Source organism: Pan troglodytes, chromosome 9 (assembly GCF_028858775.2).
Source record: "Pan troglodytes isolate AG18354 chromosome 9, NHGRI_mPanTro3-v2.0_pri, whole genome shotgun sequence".
NCBI classification, from domain to species: domain Eukaryota; kingdom Metazoa; phylum Chordata; class Mammalia; order Primates; family Hominidae; genus Pan; species Pan troglodytes.
Genome location: NC_072407.2, coordinates 26,709,007 through 26,724,616, shown reverse-complemented (window position 1 = coordinate 26,724,616; position 15,610 = coordinate 26,709,007). Strand labels below are relative to the sequence as shown.

General features: G+C 34.3%; 1 protein-coding gene across 22 annotated transcripts in view; it reads right to left on the bottom strand.

Moving 5' to 3' along the window:
• GAS2 (growth arrest specific 2) overlaps positions 1 to 15,610 on the bottom strand; it is a 731,425-nt gene that overhangs the window by 670,812 nt on the left and 45,003 nt on the right. For all 22 annotated transcript variants that reach the window (XR_008538012.2, XR_008538008.2, XR_008538009.2 and 19 more), the window contains exon 3: positions 4,860 to 4,981. Coding sequence is in view for 12 of the 22 variants with exons in the window: in XM_009460085.5 (XP_009458360.1) it covers positions 4,860 to 4,981 (122 nt within the window). In the remaining 10 variants the exon portion in view is untranslated. The remainder of the gene's footprint in view (positions 1 to 4,859; positions 4,982 to 15,610) is intronic.

Below are 15,610 nucleotides of genomic sequence, written 5' to 3'. Positions count from 1 at the left end.
ATTCATTTGATTTATATTTTTGCCTTTAAACATCCTCAACTCCAGAAATATTAAGATTTGTAATTACAGTGAATTCATAATATTATAGTATGTATAAATGAATTAAATAAAATTACACATTAAATGGCTGCACACTGGTCTCAAATGCTTCCACCCATCTACTGCCCTAGTCTGTGAAGTCTCTGCATTGCTCCCATGCAGAGTTAGAAAATGGCCCACTACACAAAGGCTAAGATTAACTACTTAGAGCTCACACACGTAAAGAAGCTATTTTTAAATTGACCTATTGATGTCTGGGAAGAAAGAATCATAGGACAGAATTATTTCCATTCAGAGCATTTTATCAAACCAAAGCTGGATATAAAAGAGTCATGGATTTATATCTAAAATATTAAATTTAGAAATAGCTAAATATCTAAAATATTAAATATGTGAACTAACATTTATTAAAGATTTAAGAGCATTTAAATCATCCTTAATACAGACATACTTCACACATACCAGGCATAACTTACTCGTTCAAATTTGTTTACACAGCTGTAAAATCTCCAAATTAACTATCAACCAAGAATAGTAAAAAATATTGCTATGAAAATGAGGAGATAAGATTAAAGCTGCTAGAAAAAAATTACAGAGAGCTTCCTGTGGCATGGCTTTGGATAGGATCAAGTTTGTCAATTTTTTAAAAGTAATTCTGTTTCAACATCTCCCTATGCACAGTTTCATTAATTCAAAGAATGTATTAACTAATTCATCTATTTTCGCCACCATTTTTTCTGAACTCCAAAATGCCAAAATGAGAAATAATTCTATACAAACACATACATGAACACATGAGTGTACACACGTGTAAAAGCAGACTTAATATTGTAACCTCCAGACTATTTATACTCAATTTGAAAGCCTCATTTTTTCCCATGGGAAATATTCACTGTAATCCTAATTACCTGGGTTGTAGTGAATCCATTATTGTTTAAATTTGTATTTAGATTTAACAACATCAACATGCTTACAATCTCATAAGTTTTTTTTTGTTTCTAGACCAAAAATGGACTGAAAAATCTTGAGTTTAACAGAAGTATATTTATGAACAATAGTAGCCATGAAGATATACATACTAACCTTCTGGCCTTTCATCTTTTAAAATTTTACTATAAAAGGCAGAAAATAAAATGTAGTCATCTTTGCACTTTTCATACAGTAAGGCACAAGTTATTATTGATTTAAGCTGCATATTACTGGCAGTCAGTCGTGAATATATAAATGCTGCCATGAACAGAGAAGGCAATTCAGTCAAGAGCAACTGTGTCAACTTTTACCTCAGATCAAATTTGATGTATTGAGCAGTGAAAGTGAGGTCATAATCGGTATTTTTTTTTAACTTTTATTTTAGGTTTGGAGGGGACATGGGCAGGATTGTTACATGGGTAAATTGCACCTTGTTGAGGTTGGGTATATAAATGATTTCATCACCCAGATAGTGAGCATAGAACCCAATAGGTAGTTTTTTGACCTTCACCCTCTTCCCGCCCTTCCTGCTCAAGTAGGCCCCAGTGTCTTTTGTTCTCCTGTTTGTGTCCATGTGTACTCAGTGTTTAGCTCCCACTTACATGTGAGACCATTTGGTTCTGTTCCTGCATTAACTTGCTTAAGATAATGGCCTTCAGCTGCCCCCATGTTTCTGCAAAGGACATGATTTTGGTTTCTTATGGCTGCAAGGTGTTCCATGGTATATAGGGACCATATTTTCTTTAGCCAGTCCACCGTTGATGAGTATCTAGGTTGATTTCATGTCTTTGCTATAGTGAATAGTGCTGCTATGAACATACAGGTGCATGTGACTTTTTGGTGAGATGATAATAAGTATTTTTAAACCTCCACTTGTTCAAGTAACACATTTAAGGTTTTATACTAAAATCTTTATCACAATCAGAAAAAAATTTAGCTTTATATTCAGTTAAAAATTTGCTCAGGTTCACGGAACTATTTCAAGTTTAATAACTTGCTGCAGTTCTACTAACTGAAAAAAATTCTTTTCTTTTTGTTTTATAGTTTTATTATAAAAATTATAATATTGAAATGGCTGTTTAAAAGGAAAGTACTTACATAACTTTTGATCCATAAATATTCTCAATATTCCATATTATCATGGAGATTGGGGCAAATGTATACATATTTGCACATAGCAGCTCTCATGCTAAATACAAACATTTATAAAGCATTTATTTTCTCCCTTCCAAGTCCTAACCAGGCCCGACCCTGCTTAGCTTCCGAGATCAGATGAGACTGGGCATGTTCAGGGTGGTATGGCCGTAGACTATAAAGTATTTATTTTCTTATAGTTAATCGAAAATACTTACAAGGGTCTCTTATCTTTCACGTAAGGAAAAGAGATTTTATCAAAAAGAGATTTTATCAAGAGCCCTATTTTGTGCAATGCTGTATGGAAGCTATACATATGTAATTATTAATCCTATTTCACAGATAAGGAAAGTACGGCTCAGACACATCCAATTAATAAATAAAACTAGAACCCAAGCAAAATGCACTTAATGTCAAAGCCTTTGACCTATAGGCTAATGCTTTAGGGTTATCTTACATTGAGTCTTACAATTACAAATCTATTTGGGAATCTTTGCTTCTGTTTTAAAAAAGCAAAGGCTTATAAACAAAGCAAAACCAGAAAACTGCACAACAGCCTTAATAGAGTTGGTTAATCTTTACTACTCTGGAGGATTCAAGGATTCTTTACACTGAGGCATTTGGCTCTCCATCCTCAACAATAAGCAATACAAGTTTCAGGAACTTCGTAATGTGAAGGTAATGCTTTCAAGAGTCTGGGCACCACAGCTTATTTCCCTCTGTTCATTGCTTTACCGTAAACCTTCTATACAAATTGTCCTCTTATTGGCATTATATTTTTTCATCAGTAGCTGATGTAGAGGCCAGTTACATCATGACGGAAATGAGAGCAGAAGAAAAATTGGTGTCCTAACATTAAGCTTGACACAAAGCATTTTCATAAACAGTCTCCTCACGCCTGGGCTACCCATAATGACATAATGAACAAAAATGAGAGAGCATTAAACTTGCAAAGTTGTCTGTGTCAAATTCTTGCTTGGTCACTTACTAGCCAATCTTGTACAAATTACTTACAGTCTTCAACCATCCAATTAAGGAGAAAATTAAAAGAAATTAATGGTTACCAGACTTTGCTGCACATTAGAATCACCTGGGGAGCTTTTTAAAAATTCTAGTACCCAGGTTTCACCCTATGGGATTAAATCAGAATGTTCAGGCATGGGATCGAGGTCTCAGTATTATTTTATTTTATTATTACTTTTGAGAAATGGTCTCATTCCGTCTTCTAGGCTGGAGTGCAGTGTTGTGATCTTGGCTCACTGCAACCTCAACCTCCTGGGCTCAATTGAACCTGCCGCCTCAGTTTCCCAAATAGCTGGGGCTACAGGAACACACCACCATTCCCTGCTAACTTTTTTGTGTTTTTCTTACAGATGGTGCTTTGTCATGTTGCCCAGGTTGATCTCGACTCCCGAGCTCAAGCAATCTGCCTGCGTTGACCCCCGCAAAGTGCTGAGATTACAATCACGAGCCACCACATCCAGCCCAGCTCTCAGCATTTTTTTTAAAGATGCTCAGGTAATTCCAATGTGCAGCAAAGTTTGGGAGCCACTGAATTAATTAATACCTTCACAGAGCTGCTTTTAAGAAATAAAAAAATAGAGGGAGGTTTTGTATATTATACAATACTTTACGGAGTAATATAAAATATTTAAAAAATAAATTCAGTGGCAATACACAAATACACCCCTTTTATTTTTCTGTCAGAGTTGCAGAAAAGGCTTAACAGGTGCTTTTTGTCTTAAATTGTCTTCAACATTTTTATTTTATTATTTTTTTAGATAGAGTCTTACTCTGTCACCCAGGCTGGAGTGCAATGGTGTGATCTCTGCTCACCGCAACCTTTACTTCCTGGGTTCAAGCGATTCTCCCGCCTCAGCCTCCTGAGTAGCTGGGATTATAGACATGCGTCATGATGCCGGGCTTTTTTTTTTTTTTTTTTTTTTTTTTTTTTAGTAGAGACGGGTTTTGGCCATGTGGCCAGACTAGTCTCAAACTCCTGACCTCAAGTGATCTGCCCGCCTCAGCCTCCCAAAGTACTGGGATTACAGGCATGAGCCACCATGCCTGGCCAACATTATTTTAATATTTTTTATATCTCTTTTCATTCTCTATTAAAAATTAAGTACAATCTCTCTTGTTTTCTTCAAAAAAAGTCAAACACTATACTTTCATCAAGTGTTTATAATCACTAGAAAAGCATATTAGAATTAATGTGGAGAAAAGAAATCTGAGCAGTTAGAAATAAAATAATTTGTCCAAATTTACTTAGTTCAATGGTACTACTTATTTAGAATAAACCAAAAATTACAGTCCAGAAATTTTGTTCTAGTATTCTGCCATAATATTTTTGAAAACAAAGATCTATTCAGTAAATCTTTCTTGGTTAGATTTGTGCATTGCCTAATGACACAATTATTTCTCTGCTAAGTTTTTAATCAATATTTCAGATTCATTGAGTTTATACACAATATTCTTTTAATACCATCATTTTTCATAAGCTTTTATTTAATTAGATTCGCCAAAAGGATTATGTAATTTATGTAATTAGAGTGCAAATAACACGTTACCTAATTAAAAAGAACACTCTGTACTTTGTTGTTAGTATAGACCTTGATGCATCCGTTCACAATAAATTTTTTAATTACACACAATTTATAAGCAATTATAAATGTAATCTACCACCTAAGAGTGATTTTTGCATTGGGATCTTTTACCTTTGTGGGCTTGTTAGCATCCATGCTCTCCTTGAATTTCTCCTGCATAGTTTCTGCAAGTTGACAGAGCAAGGCACCATTGTCCAACTTCTCCATAAAAGTTTCTGCTGTAATCTCCTTCCCTGAAATAACGAAAAGAAGCATTATAAAAGGAAAATCAAATGTCAGATTCACACTAAATAAAATATTTGACACAGTTTTATCACTAAAATTGCTATTCTAGCTGAGTTACATAGCTGGGATAGGAGCTTACCAGAAATAGTCATTTCTTTGGAATTTTCTATCTTCCTTTGGCTGCAAGAATCTCAACATTTAATATTTTCATAACATAGTGCTAACTGCATAACAGTTTTATTTCAAATAAAAGGTGGCAAAATGATATCCTGGGTGAAAGAGTTCCATCATTTAGTAATCAAGGGGAATGAAAACTAACCAACAAAACTCAAAGAACCAGCTTTACCAGTGATTTCACAATTTGGCCTCCATTAATCATTCCATTCTCATCCCCAGTGGCCCATTCAATTACTTTGACCCACAAGGCAGGACATAATGCAGGACAAGTATTTTTTGTTAGGTGTATGTCTGACTACAAGAACGCCGTAGGTCTCTCACTCTCTCTCTCTCTCTACAGGATTGTACTCTGTCACGCAATCTGGAGTGCAGTGGCAGGATCATGGCTCACTGCAGTTTTGAGCTCCTAGGGCTCAAGCAATCCTCCAGCCTCGGCCTCCAAAAGTACTGGGATTACAGCATGTAATCTAGGGTGCACCCAGCCAGATCAATTTTCTTTAATTTAAAATAGAACCATGTATGTATTTTTTAAAAACCACCATTGGGAACTTTAATAACATGGCCAATGTATAAAACCATATCTCTAGATTCTATTGAAGTGGTTTTCCTGATTAAAATAATACAGGTAGGCTGGGCACAGTAGCTCAGGCCTGTAATCCCAGAATTTTGGAAGCCGGAGGTAGGTGGATTGCTTGAGCTCGTGAGTTAGAGACCAGCCATGGGGCAACATGGTGAAACCCCATTTCTACAAAAACACAAAAATTAGCCAGGCATGGTGGTGCATGCCTGCATGCAGTCCCAGCTACTTGGGAGGCTGAGGTGAGAGGATGGCTTGGGCCTGGGAGGCAGAGGCTGCAGTGAGCTGAGATCGTGCCACTGCACTGCTTTCTTATATACTCTTCCTAAACGTATCTTTCTCAAAGCCCCTTCCTTTTTTTGTTTCCTATTAATCCAAGTTTCAGAATATTCCATTTTCCTGCCTTATTTTTTCTGTAAATTATTAGTCAGAAGTCCTACAGATTCAAGCTTCCTTCTATTTCTCATGCCATAACCTTAATAAAAATCTTCATAAGGTGATACTTAAACCTCTAGCAACAAGAACAATGGCTATTCTTTGTGTCCTCAACTTCTCTCTCCAATACATACCATGCTCACTGCTAAAATTAAGATGGCTAAACACCGTCCTCACTGAGGCATTCTCCAGACACCTTTATTGCACAATCCCTAATTTTCTCCTTTACCTGGAATGTGAAAACTAAGCACTTTAACCCAATATCCAAAGGTCTCCCTGTATTCCTCTAACCCATCTTTCCCATCTAACATCCCTATACCCTGCTCCGTGATCTATCTATAGGTTGCCTTCACAGATTCCCCTTGCAGACCTTTCTATTTCTGCTGCTATGCTTTTGTTCCTGGTATGGCCCCCAACTTCAATGTCCTACCTTCTACCTCCTTGGACAAGTTCTATCTTTAATCAGAGTTCCAGAAGGAGATTCATCCAGTACACATTGATCTGTTTTCTGTATGTCATACTCATGAATACCACTTACTCTGGCACTGATCAAACATATTCTATTGTTAGTAGTATATTTTGTATGCAGTGTTTGTCTTCTTTAGTATGTTATAAACCTTGAGGTATATCTTTTTTTATTATTATTTTTTGTATCTCCTACAGAGGTAAGCATAATGTTATTCACATACTAGGCACCTAGTAAATGTGCTCAGTGAGCATGTGAATGAACAAATGAAGAAATAAGCTGCTAGAAAACTTTGAGAAAACATTAATATTATTTTTGTGAAACACAGTTAAGTCAAAAGCAAAAAAAAAAAAAAAGAAATTATTTTAAAGTTTTATACCAAGATGCTCAAGGCTTATCTTTTATCTTAAGAAACAGGCATGTAGCTCAATTCCATGAACCTTAAAATAAATATAATCCAGCTGGGTGCGGTGGCTCACTGTAATCCCAGCACTTTGGGAGGCCAAGACAGGCAGATCACCTGAGATCAGGAGTTCAAGACCAACTTGGCTAACTTGGTGAAACCCTGCCTCTACTAAAAATACAAAAATTAGCCAGGTATGGTGGCACACGCCTGTAATCCCAGCTACTTGGGAGGATAAGGCAGGAGAGTGGCTTGAACCTGGGAGGCGGAGGTTGCAGCGAGCAGATATCACACCACTGCACTGCAGCCTGGGCGATAGAGTGACACTCTGTCTCATAAATAAATAAATAAATGAAATCCGACTGGAACAACAGATGAACCATTTAAGTTAAACTCAGAATATCTAATATATTTGGATTTCAAGAAACATCTGCTTAAAATGACTTTTTTTTTTTTTCCATTTTTGGGAGCAGTCTTAGGGAAAAAAAATTACTTTTTAAGTAGTTCATATTTTAGCCCCCAATTAAAATAATGACTTCTGCAGGTGGAAAAACATCAGTAGCTTTAAATACTCACCACACAAGTAGCCTGTGCAGAACTTTTATTTCAAAATTGTGTGCAGCTCAGTTCAGAAATGAAAGTAGCATGCCCAAAATACAAAAAAGCCAGTGTAACAGAATTTGTATTGTGTATTCATCATATTGGCCTGCATTTTCTCTTTTTTTTTTTCTTTTCTTTTTTTTCTTTTTTTTAGCAGAAAGTGACTAACCACAGGCTGGAGGGCAGTGGTGCGATCTCGTCAGGCTGGAGTGCAGTGGCACAATCTCAGCTCACTGCAACCTCTGCCTACCAAGTAGCTGGGACTACAGGCATGCACTACCATGCCCAGCTAATTTTGGTATTTTTAGTAGAGACAGGGTTTCACCATGTTGGCCTGGATGGTCTCGATCTCTTGACCTAGTGATCTGCCCACCTCAGCCTCCCAAAGTGCTGGGATTACAGGCATGAGCCACCATGCCAGGCCACATTTTCTAATAAGAAAATTATTTCACAAAATTACAGAAAGTAAATATTAGAAATAATTCTCTTAATTATAATATTATTCAAATAAGTTTAAATTTTAAGATAAGATAAACTTTACTCTAAATTGTTGAATTATTTCTTTACAAATTACTTGCAAGATTTTCTACATTTGTAATAGATCTTTATGTATTCTTATTTCATTAAGTTCTATGGCAATTTGAAGATTTCATCATAATTTTAAGTTATAAGATAGTTACAATATACTTAAAAGAACACATAAATCATAAAAAGAAAAAAATTGCTTTCATTAAAAAGCCATTAACAATTTACCAAAAAGTATGATTTTTACTTTTTATACATTATATCTTTTTAGTTATCCTGTTTTTCATGAATACTTGTAAAAAGAATTTTACATTGAACATCTGTATCTAATGAAAAATATATTAGGTGTCAGCTTTCAATTCTGTATATTTTATAGCTCTGAAAGGTGAGTTTTTTTTGGCAAAAACAGACTATTACATACTTTATAGTTGAAATGTACTACCTCAAATGAAGAAAAAACACTAGTCTGAGACTTTTTAAAATAACTTCATGTGTAACATATTTTCCTTCCAATGATTAAAAATTATCAAATATATACTTTATGATTACAATCAATGTATGATTGTAAGAAATCAGTTATAATCTTTATATGGGGATGATATATTATCTCATTCTTTATTACATTAATATTAATATTATCAACAGTATTTTTTTCAAAAAAATACAATATAAAAGTAGCTGAATTTATCCATGGCAAATTCTTAAGAACAGGCTGTGTAGAAATAATTACACTTTCTCAAGTAAAAGTCATACAAAGGTAAATATCTCTGTTACACAGAATCAGATCTTCTTTAGTTTAAATTGTGCACCTGGTTTAACACATCAGACTACATGTACTGGAAGCAGTGTGATTTTAGCACCAGAGAATCATTTCTTCCCTAACCTCAGCATTTCATTGTGGTTGGTGTTTGTAGGGAAAGAAAGAACAATAAATGAATACAATTAAATCATGTTAAAGTCCTGACTGGTGCTGGTCTGTAAAGACATTGGTTTGAACATTAATCTAGAGTGTCCTAGTTTAGAAGTAATAGTTTCACTTCCTAAATTTATAATTGCGATATTTGATCTTTGCATGATTAATTTAGTCAAGAATGACAACTTGCCAGTAGATCAAAATCAGGAAATTTGATTAAATATTGTGGCTAGTTGCTTTATGTTAAAACATTATAGCTCAATGGTGGGATATAAACATCTGCCTGAAATCTTTTGCCAGGCAACTATAATCAACATGCATACACATACACATCAGTGTATTCCTCCCAGAAATATGTTTGCCATAACTTTTATAAAGATTTACGTATCAGCCTATAAGTGTTTTAGACTGGGGCCACCTGGAAAAAATAATCCTTTTAATCTTCCAAGTTGCTGAGAAAGAACGTTTTCTTCCCAATAAATTAGCAGTATTAAATTTCTAAAGAATTCTAATAATCATATTTAACAGTTGGGTTCTTATTATATGTCAAGTACTGTTCTAAGCATTTTACACGTATTCATGTATTGAGTCTTCTCAAGAAAACTGTGAAGTGGGTGCTATTATTATATCCATTTTACAGATAATGAAACATGTGTAGATTAAGTAACTTGCCTCAGGTCACCTAATTCGAGGGTAGAGGAACTTGGCTCTTTGGCAATTTAGGTTCAGAGTCCATGCTTTTAGCCACTATGCTTGACTACTTAAATGTTTGCTGAATACACAAATGACTATTTTCCATGACAGTGCATTCTCCCTCATGCCGCTGTCTTTTTCTATGTAGAAACACCACAGAAACCTCTTTGGTGAAAAAAAAAAAGCTTGGGATTGAAGATTGTGGTGCTGAAAAATGAATAGCAATCCACCTTGTAGACTGGAGAATGGCTAACAATATCATTCAGGCAAGTTCTGGTATTTGGCATGATTCACTGAAGAAGAAAGTTGGTATATTTTTAATCCCTAAAGATGATCCAGATACTATCAAATTCTATTTTCATCCCCACTGTACCTCTCAGTACAAATATATTTTTCTAACTGGAGAATTCAAAGTGGTTCATATGCTCTCTTTAACCAAAATTATTCAGTATTTTGAGACTAAAGTTTCAAGTTTGTGAGATAGGAAACAGTTCATTATATGCAAAATCCCTAGACCAGCACCTGCTTCACACTGATTTTCAAGTGTCTACCCTGCATTTATATCAAAAAAGATCAAGCTGGTTCTGCTGCACAAGTCACATACAAAATTAGGATAACTGCTCTGAAAGGTGTCAACTTGTGAACATGAAGGTGATTCTGTAAACTTTTGAACTAACAGAAGATACCATCTGTCCTAAGGAATTTTTATTGGCCATACCAAGAATGTGAGAACACTGCAGAATAAGTATCTGGTAAAAGGGCCACAAGAAAAAAAGAAAAGCAAGCTGTTCCAAACTCATTAGATAGTAGCTGTATTTGACAGCAGCAACCCTAATAAATAGGTGCTTAAATTTTTAATGCTGAAAATGTTATTTTTTAAGAATAACTGAAAAAAATGAAATGTTACATATTGCTCATATTAAGTGGAAAACAACTGCATTTTCTTTTATATGCATGTGCAAAGCTCAAAGAAAGGGAAAATCACCATGACATCAACTGTCAATGCATTTTCTAAATATAAGTAAAATCAATTCAGCACAACTTGATTTTTAATATATCTGATGATTTATTCAAAGTCCCTGCATTATCCAAACACATATGCCTATATCCTAAAGATCTATAAGCTTTAAGAACAATTTTATTTCATGTTTAACAACTATAATCCTTTCTTTAAAATATGCTCTCATGTAATTTATACAGCATTAGACAAATATTAATTGAAAATAAAGGTAAGCCATCATTTTAAATTAAAAATACATGTGAAATAGACAATTTGAGAACACTTATTTTAGTATATACTCAAAGCCAAGCCAATAATATTCTTAAAAAGTCCGTCAATAATTATAAAAGTAGTAGAATATGCCTAATGTATTTGAATAATGGGTGGCTGCCATAATCCAGGACTGTTAATGTAATAACATGCTGTTTGCTCATAATGACAATTAAAAATTTCCCCAAGATTTACTTATATATGCATTTCATGTTCTAATATACCCTAAGGGCATAGTTAAATAACAAAGTGGCAATATTTGGTTCATGAGCAAAAATAACAAAAGATCTAAAATAAAAATGAAATGTGTATATTTAATGTACAATAGGCAACAATGGCTAAAGAAACTTTTTGTAAAGAAAGACGATAAGATCTTCATGACTGTTTTGCTGTCTTTTTTGAATGTTGGTCACAAAACTGCTCCATGGTGCCAGCCATTATTCAAAAACCTAATAGAACTGCCAAGAGTATTTTCTATAAGATCAGTAGATATATCCAAGGATATGTAAATAGTCAGTGAATATTACATGATAATGTTCTCATTAATCAGTGTGTGCCACCCCCTAGAGAAATCCCAGCTACTATTAACCACTTATTCATTTTAACTAGTTAACATCACAAGATAGCTGGTATTTTATATTCTAATATATAAATTTCAGCTAGCATAAAAGTTTGCAGTTGATGCTTTAATCCTATGCCTAGGAATTTAAAATGATATTTATTATTATTAATGATTAAGTAAGTATATTTCCTGGAAATGACAGTATAATACATACATATGTTATATGAATATGAACATTGGTTTATGAACTAACAAAATCACTTTCTTCTCTATCGAATCATTTTTATCTATCAAAATATCAGAATATAAATGGAATATTATTTAAGGAACCACATTTTTAATAGACAGTTTATATGTAGGATCAGAAATATCTGAATTTAGAATATCATTAATACTCCTTTTGAAAAACATAAAAGGAAAAAAATTACATTTTAGACAAGTATACTAGAAATAAGCAGCAAATTTGCACAACAGCAAAACCTAATTAAAAGCTTTAATTTAATATGTAATTTCTACCTCACCTAGGAATTCAGAGGAGATATATCAATTCTGAAGCTACTTTCAAGACTTATTATCTTTTTATGTTTTTACTTTTTATCTCTTTCAAGTAGATAAAAAGCAAGACTTGAAAAAGAGCTGCATAATAAAAATCTGCAAATATTTCTGAAGTGACAAGACAGCCAATAATAAATTATTTTAAAATTCACTTTAATTTCTCTATTTCCAAAGTATGTGAATACTAAATGTATCTAAGTGTAAGAAAAATATCTTCTAACATAACTATAAATTTATTCTTACCCTCCTTATTATCACCATTCTAGTACACAATGCATTTTTCTACCTCCAAATGTTTTACCACTTTTTAATGATCTCAAGTTATTAGTAGACTTCTCAAGTTGCCATGAGAGTAATGACTTAAAGTCTATTATCTATCTACTTTGTATGAACTGAAGTCAATTCAAAGGTCAAACTTTACTGTATCTTGAGATTCTTTTAGGATTCCTTTTCTGAGAAAATTTCATAAACCATCAATTGCATTTGTGTTATAACTACAACCATTTAAAAAGTCTTAATTTGAAAAAGAAAGTCATTCATTTATGTAAATCTTCTCCTTATTTATATATATATTAATGACTATCTCAACTACCCCAAACTGGGTCTCAAGAGATGGATTTCCTAAAACTCAGACTTTTGGATCTGGAAAAGACATTAGAGATCATCTACTTCAACCCCTTCATTTTATGGTTGAGGACACTGAGCCCAGAAAAGATAGCTGAGTGACTTTGGGCAAGTTTCCTACCAAATAGCAGAGCCAGAACCAGAGGCCAGGTCTCCTGACGCCCAGTTAGGAGCCAGGTCTCCTGATTTTTAATCCAAGGATCTTTCCATTACACACACTGACTCTCTATTCTTCGAGGCTGTCTTGGGCTGCTCACACTGATCAGGCTGCCTTGTAAGTGACCACACTCACTAAATAAAATGCCCTTGATGACAAGTCATAGGACATTACAGCACACCTGTGTAAGCAGACTATACTCTAATTAATCATACTCTTCCTCTGTTTAGAACATTTCAATGGCTTCTGATAGATCATACTGTAAATTTTAAGCTCCTTAATATGATTTTCAAAGTAATACATGATCTAGCCCGAACATGTCTCATGAAACTCTCTTCCTCTTTCTTTTCTGTTGAAACTAGACTTGCTTCATTTCTTGCAATGTACCAAGCTCCTTCCTACCTCAACACATGCCCTTCCCTCCTCGCAAAGGCTCTTACCCCATGTTTGGTCTGGCTAGCTATTAATCTTCAGTTCTCAGTTTAAATATACGTTCCCATAAAGAAGATTTCCCAAGCCCTCTGATCCTTTGCCCTACTCCCACCTCAATTTACATTTTAATTGCAACTTGTATCTTTTAGTGTTTATAACAAGTAATAGATTATATATTCAATTACTTATTTACTGTGTTTTTTTGCTAATCTAAGCTTTGCAAGAATAGGTACTATGTTTATTCTTAATCACTCTCCTCCAGTACCTAGATGACTGTCTGGAACACAATAATGACAATAGTTATTATTTACTGCTTGATTATGTGCCATACCTTCTTCTAAAGGCAATTATCTCATTCAAACCCCCAACAATTCCATAAGGTTGGTTTTATTATGGTATTTATTTTACAGATTATATAACCAAGACACAGTGCAATAAGACACTTGCCCAGTATCACATAATAAGTGGTAAAACCAAGATTTGAATTGAAAGCATTCTTATTCCAGAGTCCACTTTTTTTTTTACCAATGCTTATGCTGCTGCACACTCAAATGTTTGTTGAAAAAAAGAATAAATTTATGCACAAAATCAAATTAAGTTTCACTGAACTATATAAGTAGAATAATAATAACAACAATATAGTGTTTACTAGGGCCAGATACTGTTCAAAGTACTATACATATTTTAATCATTCACTGCCACAGCAGCCCTAAAAAGTAGTTACTACTGTAATTACCACTGTACAGATGAGGAAAATGAGGCACAAAAGAGATAAGTAATTTGCCCAAGATCACACTGCTAGCAAGTGGCAGAGGTGGGGTTCAAACACAGGCAGTCTATTTCCAGCGCCTGTGCTCTTAACTTTTATTTTACACTACCATACTTGTGATTGCCTATATCTGAAAACTGATAGCTCAAATTTAATAATTAATTACTAATATGACAATCATTAGTGAACCCCAAAAAGACAGAAGAGAGAGAAAAATCCATCTGTTTAGGCTTAAATAACTCCCTCTCCTTGATGGAGATAAAAGGCCCTCGGAATGAATCAATTACTGAAAGATGTAGCCCCTTCCTTCTGCGGGAGACACTTCCATAGCACTGTGAAGGGTCTTTCTAGAGAGTGTCTTCTTCTTTTTCTGACCTATCTGTTGGTGAAGGGTACAATTTACATACCCATATTCAGTAGCCTTGGTTAGACTACAGAGTTGCCAAAATTGTGTGCACACCATGAAGAAAAAAGAAATATAGGATAAAGAAATCCTAGGATAAGGACTAAAAAATAAATAAATACAGAAGCCATGCAAAAATCCAGAGCCATGGAGAGCAAGCAAAACCCTGATAAAATGTGCTAAACTTCTGCCAAACCTTGCTAAAATTTCAGATGGACAGGGTGCACCTTACTAAGCTCTTAGTTTCATTAGCTAGAAAATGAGGATAACAACTCTTACCTTGACAGATGATTTAAATAATAAAATAGTGTTGATGAAATCTCCCCTGCAAATGATATGCTCAAATCTTATATCTTATAAAGTCTACAGGGATCTTTTTTCTCACATTTAAATTAAATTTATTCTCTATAAAAAACTTAGTGGAAATAGTGTTGCTATATATGATGATCCTTTAAACATGTGATTCTATTTTTCACATAGTTGAAATTTTATCCTGGGAATATGAAGGCACAACAGCAACAAAAGGAGAGGAATCTTTACCAGGAGGTAGCATGAGGTCAGCAAAAGTACTGTTAGACTAGACCTTAAAAACAAAAGCAAATGGAAAAGAAAAATTTTAGTTCAGGGTTGGATGACTCTAGTCAGCTCATTTGGAAAAAGAATACATGATTTTGTTCCTGAGTTTGGGTATTCAGCAGTTTTAGAAGGTGTGCTGTAAAAGTAGGGCAAAGAAATCCAGATTTAGAAGCCAGATTTTACAGACACTGTGGCCTGTGTACGATGTCAAAAGAGTAGGTCAAATTGGTCAGCTGCATGAAAGAAAAGCCAAAAATAAATCAGACCAGCATATAGATAAAATAAGCAATCTGACTGCATATTTCCACATTTGAGTGCATCATATTGGAATTACTAAGCACAGTTAATATGACAGACATTGGGAAATTCACTTAAATTTTCCACCTGCTTCAGGTTTCCTAGATGCAAATGTCAAATAATAAAAGTCTTTCTTTCCAAGGTGCTATCACATGCTTAGGTGAAGGACACTACAGGAGGAAAAATAAAACAAAAACTGTTGT